The 13,616-nt window shown below is 44.6% G+C and overlaps 1 protein-coding gene across 2 annotated transcripts in view; it reads right to left on the bottom strand.

Annotated features, from left to right (window-relative positions):
* The window catches only part of SCAI (suppressor of cancer cell invasion), a 630,428-nt gene that overhangs the window by 99,161 nt on the left and 517,651 nt on the right, over positions 1-13,616 (bottom strand). For both annotated transcript variants that reach the window (XM_082262618.1, XM_082262619.1), the window contains exon 14: positions 9,023-9,104. In XM_082262618.1, the coding sequence (XP_082118744.1) occupies positions 9,023-9,104 (82 nt within the window). The remainder of the gene's footprint in view (positions 1-9,022; positions 9,105-13,616) is intronic.

The following is a 13,616-nucleotide window of genomic DNA, read 5'->3' as shown; positions in this document are numbered from 1 at the left end:
ATTGGCTGCAAGCTTTAATACTGGGTTGTTGCCTGTAGCTGCATCCCGGTATAACTACTGCAAATCGAGGATGTCATACTATGTCCTACGGATGGCAAGTAGTTAAAGGTCGTGGCTTTTTTCATGCCTCTTCCCTATAACTTATGGCAAATTTAATTACACCATAATCACCATGTTGCCTCTAACTTGTACATCTGTAACAAGCTCCTTGTTGCTTGAAACAGGTACAGCATAGCGTTTTCCTCATTGGGGCTTCCCATACAAACAAGTCATTTACCATTTGTTGCACTCTTATAGAGCTCTAGCTATTATGAATCTGCACCAGCAGTTAGCGTTATCCTCTCAAATTTACTTTCAGATCGCCCTTCACATACATGTATAACCCTACACTTCTTCTGCCAATTCTGTCCCTCTGAAATACAGTGTACCCCCTCCTGTCCAACCAGGTTCCTGATATTCCCACAAAGTCAAAATGTTTCTCAAGTAACAGATGTACTAATTTATCTAGAACAGGTGCATCTGAGCTACTACCTCCTGTGTAATGCCTGGTCAGCGTAAAAAACACATAGTTACATAGTAGGTGACGTTGAATAAAGACAATAGTCCATCCAGTTCAACCTGTGTAGGTGTGTGTGGCTGTAATCATCTCACATACCCCTGAATGTTCTGATCCTTGAGATGTAAGTCTAAGAGTCTTTTGAAAGCCACCATACTACCCGCAGAAACCACCTCTTGTGGTAGAGAATTCCACAATCTTGTTGCCCTAAGAGTAAAGAACCCTCCTCGTTGCCTGAGGTTAAAACGCTTCTCCTCTAATCGCATTGTATGCCCTCGAGTCCTCATGCAATCCCTTCGAATGAACAGCTTTTTTTCTAAGCTGGGATCCCCATTAAGATATTTATAAATTGCTATCATGTCCCCCCTCAGACGTCTCTTCTCCAGGGAGAATAAATCGAGCGATTGTAGACGCTCTTCATAGTCAAGGTCCTCCAATCCCCTAATTAGTTTAGTTGCCCTTCTCTGGACTCTCTCCAGCTCCAACACATCCCTCCTGAGGACTGGCGACCAGAACTGGACGGAATACTCCAGATGCGGTCGGACCAGAGTTTTATAAAGTGGAAGGATTATAGTCTTATCTCTGGAATACATCACTTTCTTTATGCATGCTAATGTTCTGCTGGCTTTGGCAGCTGCCGCTTGACATTGCATGCTGTTGCCTAATCTATCATCAACCAAGACTCCCAGATCCTTCTCCATTTTTGATTCCCCCAAGGGTTCCCCTCCTAACGTGTATTGTGTTTTTATGTTTTTAGTCCCCAAGTGCAAAACCTTACACTTCTCCACGTTAAACCTCATTTGCCATGTCGTTGCCCACTCTGTAATTTTGTCCAGGTCATTCTGTAGGATATCTGCTTCATGCTGTGCAGTTATTGCCCTGGCCAATTTTGTGTCATCTGCAAAAACTGATATCGAACTCCTGATCCCGACCTCAATGTTGATTATGAATAAATTGAACAGGGTTGGTCCCAAGACTGAGCCTTGGGGGACCCCGCTTACCACCTCAGACCAGTCTGAGTATGCGCTGTTTATTACTACCCTTTGGACACGCCTTTTAAGCCAATTCCGTATCCAAGAGCAAACCCTGCTATCGATACCTGCAGACCTTATTTTATAAATTAAGCGCTTGTGGGGAACTGTATCAAACGCCTTAGCGAAATCCAAGTACACCACATCCACTGGTCTGCCCCTATCTAGCTCACAGCTCACCTCCTCGTAGAATGTTAAGAGATTGGTTTGACAAGAACGCCCATTTGTAAACCCGTGCTGATTACTGCTGATGATGTTGTTGTCTTTAGCAAACTCTACGATATAGTCCCTTATCATCCCCTCCAGAAGTTTACATACTATTGATGTCAAACTGACAGGCCTATAATTTCCCGGGATATGCCTCTGGCCCTTTTTGAATATCGGTATGTTAGCTTTCTTCCAATCCCCTGGTACATCTCCTGTCCTAATACTGTCAGCAAAGATCAGGAACAGTGGTCTCGATATAACTTTACTGAGTTCCTTGAGTACTCTCGGATGTACGCCATCCGGGCCTGGTGATTTGTTTGTGTTAAGTTTATCCAGCCTTTCCCTGATTTCACCCTCTGTTAGCCATAGTGGCAAGTCCTGTGTATTACTACTAACCATACAGTCATGGTCAGTGTACCCCTCCGTTTCCTGTGTAAAGACTGACGAGAAAAAAGCATTCAGCAGGGTTGCTTTTTCAGTGTCCTCTGTAACCATCCTCCCATTGTTAATTATGTGTGCAATATGCTCTGCCCTAGTTTTTTTGCTGTTGATATATTTAAAGAATTTCTTTGGGTTTTTTTTACTATTCTCTGCTATTTGTCTCTCAAAGTTGTATTGCTCGAAAGCCGATACTGTGCCCTCTGATTTATACTTCTTGAAGGCCAATTTTTTTTCCCTAATAAGTTTTTTGACGCTACGGTTTAGCCAGCCAGGTTTGGCTTTGTCTCTTCTAAATTTATTTCCCATAGGAATGCACTGCAAGATACCTTTGCTTAATATGTTCCTAAAGCATTCCCATTTTTCCTCCGTGGTCAGGGATCCCAGGGTTTGGTCCCAGTTTACCCTTTCCATCAATGAGTACAATTTTGGAAAGTTTGCCCTTCTGAAGTTTAGGGTTCTTATATTCCCCACTTGCCTTGTTATATTGTTATTTATACTAAATGTGATCATCCTGTGATCGCTAGAGCCCAGGTTGTCCTGGACCCCTACTTCCGAGATTAGGTCTGGGTCATTAGTGAGCAATAGATCCAGGACTGCGTTTTCTCTGGTAGGGGAATCCACCAACTGTGACATGTAATTATCCAGTAAGGTTTCCGTGAATAGACGGGCCTTCTGTGAGTGTGTAGTCCCCTCTTCCCAGTCAATGTCGGGATAATTGAAGTCCCCCAATATGATGACTGATCCCAATTTTGCCACTTTACCCATTAGTGCTAAAAATTCCAGCTCTACCTCCTCCCCTTGGTTAGGTGGCCTATAGCAAACCCCCACAATTACTTTCCCCTTTTCTCCTTCCCTATGGAGTTCAACCCACACAGATTCTAAATCCATGCTCATCCCATCCGTAATGTCACTCCTTTCTATCACCTTTATATTGTTCTTGACATAGAGACATACCCCTCCCCCTCTTTTTCCTACCCTGTCCTTCTGGTACACCGAATACCCTTGGATATTGGCCAGCCAGTCAGGTGAGGGGTCGAACCAAGTCTCTGTTATTCCCACAAGGTCTATGTCCTCCTCATGTACTGACATTTCCAACTCATCCATTTTATTAGCTAGGCTCCTGGCATTAGCATATACCCCTCTTAGTTTTACGGAAGTTAAGCGCAATTGGCGGTTATGTTTATTCCTGTCTGGTCTGAGATTTTCCCCCACAGACCTGCCAATTGACATTGTGGACCTACTGTGGACCTACTGTCGCTGCTGACACTACAGCTGCCTTCTGTCCTCTGCTCCCTCCTGACTGACTCTACTTCTGAGCCCTCCCCCCGTCTCCTAGTTTAAAAGCCCCTCCAACTTGGTGGCCATCTTTCTCCCCATAAGAGCTGTACCGTCCCCATTAAGGTGCAGCCCATCCTTACTAAAGAGCCGGTAGCCGACTGAGAAGTCAGCCCAGTTCTCCAGGAACCCAAACCCCTCCTTCCTACACCAGTTCCTCAGCCACTTGTTAAGTTCCCTAATCTCCTTCTGCCTATCCTGTGTGGCTCGAGGTACAGGCAGTATTTCAGAGAAAACCACAGCACAGCACACAGCACTAAGCCTGGGAAGTCTCTGCAACCCTCCATGTGCAATCTGTGCAAAAAAAGGAGAAAGGCTGGTGCCATGAAAGTCTGCTAATACGTTGTTTTATTATTGCAGGTAAACAACAGTCAAAAATCTAACACGTTTCGGCCATCAGGCCTGAATCATGGCTCATTTAATTTACCTACTGAATTTTTTTTGCCACACTTCTTGCATTTAGATTCTAACCTTTCTCCACTGTCCAAAATGAAAAAAAAAAAAAGTTTTGCCTTTAGTTATACTTTAAGTGGCTTCTTAGGTTAACCTATATTCTCTCTTTAATTAAAGTTTTTGACTGCAATAAATGAAAGAATTTCAATAAGTGTGTAATAAGAAAAAAAGTGCGTGTTTTAAATTTGCTTAGCATCAGTAAAGTCCCGGCATGTAATGGATATTTCTATTCACAGAAAAACATTCAGTCCTGTACTGACACCACCAGAAACATATCTAAATAAGCGCAATCAGTACCATATGGACACATGCAGAAATATGTTTGCAGACACACAATCAGTACTGTACTGACACAGCCAGAACCATGTCCATAAAGACAAATTTAGTGCAGTACTAAAACAACAGAACATGTCCAGAGTTTAAAAACAGAATTGTACTGACACAGGTAAAAAAATGTCTATAGAGAAACATTCAGTACAGTACTGGTGCAGTCAAAAATATGTCCCCAAATATGCAGTGAGTACCATACTGGAATCTGCAACATGACGGTTAGGCCAGAAACATGTCTGAAGACACTATCAATATTGTACTGAAGCAGCCATTACATATCTGCACAGTCTGTACCATACTGATACAATAGAGGCAAAATTAATATTGTAGTAACTGGTTCGTGAAGGACAACATCCCATGACACTGCACACTTTCAGTGTTTATCTAAAAGCAGCACATGCAGTTGTTTTGTGTCTGCTAAATCATTTTTGTCCACTGCACAATAGCAAGTGCATTTTGATTTATGTCATATTTGCTTATCTGTGGTGCCAAGTTTCAGTTTTTTACTTAGGACCAATTTGCATTGTTACACAGGGCACGAAAACACATGTGTTTGCATTGAGGAGCTTGTGTTTTTCCGTGCAGGTGAGGGGCATGTACCGGCACAATGACGTACCGGTACATGTGCGGGGATCATGTGATCACTACGCAATCACAAGATCACAATGCTGTTATGAATGAATCTCATTCATAACAGCTCTGCTTCCTATACCAGTGAGCTGTGACAAGGTGGCCCCTGCCCCTTAGTTATTTAAGAAGTGTCAGACGCAGGAGCGAACCATTCTTTTTTTTTTCAGGTTGGTGGCAGCAACATTTATCATGACTGACACTGTATTTACTTTGGGGGACATTGTTTTTGTTTTATTAGTAAAGGCATTGTCAAAAACTGTGTTGTGTTTTTATTTATTTTTGACGCTTTTAGCCCCCGTTCACACTGGGGCGACCTGTCAGGCGACCTGGTCGCCTGACAGGTCGCCTTCCATAGAGAAGCTGCGGACCCCTTCTAATAGGAGCGACACAAGTCGCTCCGACTTAGAAAAAGGGTCCGGAGCTTCTTTGGGGCGACCCGGAGCGACCTGCATAGACTTCAATGTTATGAAGTCCGTGCCGGCCGCTCCGAGGTCGCGGTGCGAGCAGCGCGCCGCGACCTATGAGGTCGCCCCAGCAAGTAGCGTCGCCCCAGTGTGAACGGGGCCTTATGGTGAATGAATAGGGGTACTCATTCATATAGGGGGGCAACTGGGGGCCCCCTTGTTAAAGGGGGCTTTCAGATTCTGATAAGCCCCCACCCGCAGACCCCCAAAATTATCGGCCAGAGCTGTGGGGAAGAGGCCCTTGCTCCCATCCACATGGGGAAAAGGTACTTTGCCCAAGTTGAGGGCATGCGGCTTGGTATAGTTCGGTGGGGCGTTCACCCCCCACCACCTTTCCTGACCTGCCAGGCTGCATGCTCGGCTTTCTTCTGCTAGATGTGCCTCAGTATAAGTTCCTACTTGGAACCATCACTGCTTCCTTCCCTATGTTTTTAGACTACCCTCTCTTTTGAGAGGATAGTTTCTGTTGATAAGACTTCATAAAACCGAACATATGTTTGGTATTGTGTCACATACCAGTGACACAACACAATGTTTTGATATAATATATTTTTGGGTGATATATACAGTATCTCGCAAAAGTGAGTACACCCTTCACATTTTTTTAAAAATGATATTATATCTTTTCATGTGACAACACTGAAGAAATGACACTTTGCTAAAATGTAAAGTAGTGCGTGTACAGCTTGTATAACAGTGTAAATTTGTTGTCCCCTCAAAATAACTCAACACACAGCCATTAATGTACAAACCGCTGGCAACAAAAGTGACGTACACCCCAAAGTGACCATGTCCAAATTGGGCCCAAAGTGTCAATACTGTGTGTGGCCACCATTATTTTCCAGCACTGCCTTAACCCTCTTGGGCATGGAGTTCACCAGAGCTTCACAGGTTGCCACTGGAGTTCTCTTCCACTCCTTCATGACGACATCACGGAGCTGGTGCATGTTAGAGACCTTGCTCTCTTCCACCTTCCATTTAAGGATGCCCCACAGTCCAGCTCAACAGGGTTTAGCTCTGGAGACATGCTTGGCCAGTCCATCACCTTTACCCTCAGATTCTTTAGCAAGGCAGTGGTCGTCTTGGAGGTGTGTTTGGGGGTCATTATGTTGGAATACTGCACTGCGGCCCAGTCTCCGAAGGGAGGGGATCATGCTCTGCTTCAGTATGTCACAGTACATATTGGCATTCATGGTTCCCTCAATGAACTGTAGCTCCCCTGTGCTGGCAGCACTCATGCAGCCCCAGACCATGACACTCACACCACCATGCTTGACTGTAGGCAAGACACACTTGTCTTTGTACTCTTCCCCTGGTTGCCGCCACACACGCTTGACACCACCTTAACCAAATACGTTTATCTTGGTCTCATCAGACCACAGAACATGGTTCCAGTAATCCATATCCTTAGTCTGCTTGTCTTCAGCAAACTGTTTGCGTGCTTTTTTTTAGAAAAGGCTTCCTTCTGAAATGACAGCCATGCAGACCAATTTGATGCAGTGTGCAGAGTATGGTCTGAGCACTGACAGGCTGACCCCCCACCCCTTCAACCTCTGCAGCAATGCTGGCAGCACTCATACGTCTATTTCCCAAAGACAAACTCATGATATGACGCGGAGCACGTGCACTCAACTTCTTTGGTCGAGCATGGCAAGGCATGTTCTGAGTGGAACCTGTCCTGTTAAACCCCTGTATGGTCTTGGCAACCGTGCTGCAGCTCAGTTTTAGGGTCTTGGTAATCTTCTTATAGCCTAGGCTATCTTTATGTAGAGTAACAATTCTTTTTTTCAGATCCTCAGAGAGTTCTTTGCCATGAGGTGATCTTCCATTGACCAATATGAGAGAATGAGAGTGATAACACCAAATTTAACACACCTGCTCCCCATTCACACCTGAGACCTTGTAACACTAACAAGTCACATGACACTGGGGAGGAAAAATGGCTAATCGGCCCAATTTGGACATGTTCACTTAGGGGTGTACTCACTTTTGTTTCCAGCAGTTTAGACATTAATGGCTGTGTGTTTAGTTATTTTGAGGGGACAACAAATTTACACTGTTATACAAGCTGTACACTCACTACTTTACATTGTAGCAAAGTGTCATTTCTTCAGTGTTGTCACATGAAAAGATATAATAAAATATTTACAAAAATGTGAGGGGTGTACTCACTTTTGTGAGATACTGTATATTGGTTGATGAAAATTTAAGTGAAAAAACAAGACAAAAAACTTCTGGTTCCATTGTGAGCTTCAAAATGCAGATCAGAGCACACCTTGATCTGCAGACCTCCACAGATTTTTTTTTTTTTCTTAAAGCCCGTAGCGTGTGCAACACACTCAAAAGACTCCACCCGGTGCATAAAAAAGTGCACACACACAAAGTGAGGACACAAAAAAGCACAGGGTGTGCGACAACGTATGGTCTTCCCTCCGAAGAGGTAGGACCCGAAACCTCAATCCCCCGGGGCGCAAGACTCCTGACAGGGACATAAGGTACTCATGGTCTGTCTGGCCGAAACCAGACAGACCCCGTTCTTCAGGGGGACTGCCGGAACAGCCCCCACCGAGTACTAAGAAGGGCTCCCCCGAAGGGCCATATCCACCCCCTCCCAAGACTTAAGGCTGGGCCCGAGGACCCACACACTCCAGTCTGTGCAAATAAAGAAAACAAAGGTGATAGTGCAGTGACGGACTCCAAAGAAAAAGACAAACAAAACAAAGAAGTGGGGGAAGGGAAGTGGGGAAAGTGCGATGGTGCCATGTGAGGGACCAAGGCAGGCCTTCCAGCCGGAATAAAAAATTCCTCTGGTGCAAGCCAAAAGGCCTGTCCCAAGAGGCAGGTGTGAAAAAGGTGTGCATAGTGCAGTGACCAAGGTGCCGAAAAAACTCACAGCGAGCTGCCCCTCACCAGTGAGAAATTAAGGCACCCCTGGGCTGCCACCCCAGGGGCACTTACACTACGGGCTTTTTCAATCTCAGCCCCCGGCCAGACCGAGTGTAGCCTAACCCCACCAGCAGACATCAGAACCTGGGCAGCTTAGAGAGAGCTTACCTACCACTGGGGACAGGCCTTTTACAAGGCCAGATCAAAACCCAGGAGGAGAAAGCCCTCCCCTCGCCATCCTGTTCCTCAGCCCATTACATCCAGGAGCAGTTCCACCGGCCCCCTGAACCGGCTTTCCTGCCCCCTTCAAACTGGTTAGGCTAGTTCAACCCATTCGAATCAGAAGGCGGCGGGCCCCACATGCTTTCCCAGATGACCTACTCCCCATACCTCAATACTCAGAGCGCTCCGGGTTTCGGTCATACTGGTACTAGCTAAGGCCCATACCAACTGATAAGAACAGATACTACACTTGATCTTAGCCAAAAGGCCGAGAAGCAGACCTCCACAGATATCAAACATTAAGAGGCCCAATAGCTGTCACCATACTCCTACTATAAAAAAAAAATATAAGGTCATCCTGGCTGAACCGTTTTTTAATCTACTTGCTGCTAGCAATTTAATGTACAGTAATCTGCAAAATACTGACAGGTGTGTCATATATTCAGAAAAATTAAAAGCTCTAATACCTTGTATGCCACGCTGTTAGATGAATCCACAATAATAAACAAGGGCTTCCTGGTAAAGGGATAGAGATCGCCAGGATGAAGGCTGTAAAAAAACAGTTAAGTAAAATTGACAGATTAAACATCAGCATAACAGTTGTATCATTGTCAGGTGTATCGGCACAATGATCAATAACACAGTTCCAGCTTTGGAAACAAAATTGGCAAATCTTCAGACATCTCATTCCAGATGATAGCAACGGCAAACCTTTCACTGGATCAGGACAAGATCATCTAAAATTAATGAGCACCTTATGGCTATCTTATAAACTGGTGAAGGAAACTGCAGAATATACATCTTTTTTTTTTAGAGTAAAATTTCATAAAGGAGCAGTACCAACATCCATGACATAGTAGTAACCAACAATGTATTTAGATGAAGTGGGACTTTAATGTTACACAAACACATTTTTTTTTTAACTGAGGGGCACTGTGAGTACTAGAATGCTGTGAGTATAGAAGGGCATTGTGAGTACTGAGGGGGCACTGTAAGCATTGAGGAGGTGCTATGAGTACTGAGGGGGCTAGGGGAGTAGTAAATGGGCCAAGGGGGTCACTGTGAGAGAACCGAAGGTCACTGATTGTGACCGAGGGGTATTGGGAGTACCAAACTGTGCTATTAGTGTGCGATTCTCAAACATTTAGGAAAAATAAATAGAGCAAAAATTATAAAAACGATTTTGCCATGGTTTTATGTGCTTATGGTGTGTTTTTCATAGGTCATGCAACTCAAAAATGTAACACGGGTGCATTATTGATGTGCTCTTGCTGCATTTTTAATGCATTTCAATAGGGAGGTATGTTTTTTTTTTTTTTGCTTTTTTTTAACTGACCAAAAATGCAGCAAACAGGATTTTTAACACCACAACAGAAGTGCCTTAGACCAGTGTGAAGACATACACAGAATTTAAAGGGATACATTTTTCTTGAGGTGCCAATAATGGCTGACAAATTCATATTCATTTAAATTAATGATATTAATTAAAAAGTCAAATATAATACAAATATATTTTTTAAAAACTGTCATTTTTGGTTTTCGGCCAAGTGCTTCCTGCATTTTCGGTACCAGCATTTCCATTCGGTACACCTCTTATTTAACAGTAAAAAAAAAAAAGGCAAGGTCAGAACATATTGGCCCCATAAAAGAGGATTAGGGGAAGTTGGTAACAAGTGACAGGGAGAAGGCAACTATCATAAATGCATTCTTCTCAGGTTATCCAAATAAAAAGGAAAGTTAACAACATTATAATAAATGTACCCTTGTGGCTGGCAGAGACCAATGCTCAAAAAAGAAAAACTTAATGTGAACAAATTTACCAGGACCAGATGACTTACACCTGAGAGTTCTCAAACAACCTAGCCATGTTATAGGCAGGCCATTGCACCTAATTTTCAAGGACAGTTTATTGACTGGAATGGTACCAGCAGATTGACAAAAAGCAAATGTGGTACCAATATTAAGAAAAAAAAAATGTCTGAGATATATACCTGGAAACTACAGGCCAGTCAGCCAAACATCAATAGAATGCAAACTTTTTGAAGGAATGATAAGGGACCATATCCATGTCTGATGAAAATAGTATCATTAGTACGGTAGTAGCTAACATGGATTTATGAGGAATTGAGGAAGGCCTCTGGATGTAGTGTATCTAGATTTTGATAAGGCATTTGATAGAGTACCCCACAAAGGATTAATTTACAAATATAGGTACATTGGCATTGATGACATGGTATGTACCTGGACAGAAAGTTGTTTGCAGGAGCATGTCCAGAGGGTGGATATTATTAACATATTTTCTAAATAGTCTGGAGTAGTGAGTGGGGTGTCTGTGTCCTTGGACCAATTCTGTTCAACTTGCTCATAAAAGGTTGAAATAAATAGTTCAATCTCAGTGTTTGCTGATTATACAAATCTAAGCAGGTCAATAACTTCACAACAGGATACAGCTACTTTAAAAGAAGACCTAGTTAAAATAGAGGGGTAGACAGCTATATGGCAAATGAGGTCCAATGTAGGAAACTGTAAAGTAATGCAGTTGAGAGCGAAAAAAACGGATTTTTGTAAAATCTTACCGTAAAATCCTTTTCTCTTAGCTCATTGACAGACGTAGTCCTTGTTGATTCAACACACTCGGGTTATGCTGCCCTCCACAGGAGTAGGACTAGACAGGAAAGAAAATACTCTGGCCACACCCTAGGGGCAGTCCCCGAGGGTATATCCTCTCTCTCTCTGCTACAGCAAATCAGTTATGTCACAAAGCAGTGTTTAGAGAATTTAACCCAACCCAATTAAAAAACAGAGGGGCGGGTACTACGTCTGTCAATGAGCTAAGAGAAAAGGATTTTACGGTAAGATTTTACAAAAATCCGTTTTTCTCTGTCGCTCATAGACAGACGTAGTCCTCGTTGATTCAACACACTCGGGACGTCCCAAAGCAGTACCACAAATGAGGGGTGGGAAAATGGAAATCAAATCCAATCTAGAAGGCCCAACCGGTGCCAACTAGAAGTTTACAATGCTCATCCTCAATGATGAGACTCAACAGAAATTTTCCAACAGAAAAAAACCCTCGAGGTAGACCACCGGTCTCCTCAAATTGCGGCCTGCAAAACCTTGCGGCCAAATGAGGCATCCGCCGATGCCATCACATCAATCTTATAAAATTTTGTAAAGGTATGTACCGACGACCAGGTGGCCGCCTTACATACCTGGACCACTGACGCCTGATAGCGATAGGCCCAGGAAGTACTGAGCGCTCGAGTGGAGTGCGCCCTAACAGGGAACGGAGGATTCCGACCCTTAATAGAATAAGCCTGTACCACCGTCTGTCTGATCCATTTGGAGATAGTCGCGGCAGATGCAGGCAACCCCTTTCTGGGGCCATCCGGGATCACAAAAAGTGAATCCGCCTTACGGAACGATTCCGTCGCCTTCAGGTATACCCTGATTGCCCGAACCACATCCAAGGAATGCAACGCATGTTCCCGATGATGATTGGGCTGAGGACACAAGGAAGGTAGTACAATATCTTCATTCAGATGAAAATCTGAAACCACCTTTGGAAGAAAGGATGGCTTAGGATGAAGCACTACCTTATCCCTATGAATCACTAAGTATGGGGACTGGCATGATAATGCAGCCAGTTCTGACACCCTGCGTGCAGAAGTGATAGCCACCAAGAAGGCTACCTTCTGGGATAAAGTAAGCAAGGGAATCTCCCTGATGTTTTCAAAAGGAGGTTTCTGTAGAACCGACAAAACCAAATTAAGATCCCAGGGCGGTAAGGGCGCGCGGACTGGTGGAGCCAGGTGCCGCACCCCCTGGATGAAATTCCGCACCAAGGACTTAGTAGCTAAAGGTTTCTGAAAGAAGATTGCTAATGCTGAAACTTGACCCTTGATGGTGCTCAAGGCTAGTTTCTGCTCAACCCCTTTTTGCAGAAAGGCCAATATTTGAGTCACCAAATAGGTACGTGGAGGAATCCCTAAAGATTCGCACCATGCGATATACGTCTTCCATGTGCGATCATAGACCTTGCTGGAAGTCACTTTCCTTGCTTTAATAAGGGTAGGAATAACTGAAGCTGACAACCCTCTGTCCTTCAGTACCTGGGTCTCAATGGCCAGGCCATTAAAACCAGCGACTGTAAAGCACGATGGAAGATTGGTCCTTGAGACCGCAGACACTCCCTGAGACGAAGTTCCCAAGGAACGTCCGCGACTCGCATGTCCAAGTCGGGTAGATCGGCTTGACGAGGCCAGCCTAGAATTTCTAGGACCACTGGCGCTGACTGGATCTGAACCAGGCGGCCCTAGAGCTATCTGGCCCCGACCATCCGACAAAGTCTGATCGTTCTCCGTTCCCACACATTTATCAGACACCTGATTCCTATCAGGAACGGTGATCTCTCCTGGTTGAACCTCAGGGACCGAAGTCACCCGTCTAGAGGCTTCTTGGTCTGTCTGTTCAACCGGATCCGATTCTTGTGGGGAACTGAGACTAATCTTTGGAAAAGGTAAAGAAAAAGATCTGTTCAGGGAATGGTAACTACCGCTCCCTGTAGTACTTAAATGTTGGAAGGGAAGAATCGCACCGGTAGCAGTGGTCGATGCTCGATCTAATGCCCTGAATACCGGTTAAAACGTCCCCCACCCTCAAGCCGGGTGGGGGCGCACCTTCAGGCTGTGTAATCCTTTGCTTCAGGTTTGGCTGAGTCGGTCTTTTGTCTGTCCGACCAGCCCTTCTTGAACCCTCCTGGAGGAGCCTTGCCTTTCCCGCTTGTTCCAGTCGGGCGCACAAACCCTTTATGGGCGGTAAAGAAAGGTCCCCGCTTGTTACGGGGTCCTTTAGCTTTAGCAGCCTGTGGCAAGAAAGTGCTCTTGCCCCCAGTGGCATCCTTAATGATCTCATCTAGGGTGGCCCCAAATAGGCGATTCCCCTGAAAGGAGAGATTCGTTAAGGTCTTTTTGGAACCTAGGTCCGCTGACCAGCATTTTAACCACAGCACACGTCTGAGGATTACTGCTGACATAGATGCATGCCCTAATAGGGGGGTAG

The sequence above is a fragment of the Pelophylax lessonae genome, assembly GCF_965119305.1.
Source record: "Pelophylax lessonae genome assembly, chromosome: 7".
NCBI classification, from domain to species: domain Eukaryota; kingdom Metazoa; phylum Chordata; class Amphibia; order Anura; family Ranidae; genus Pelophylax; species Pelophylax lessonae.
The sequence above is the reverse complement of the archived record's forward strand: the minus strand, read 5'-3'. Positions and strand labels throughout refer to the sequence as shown.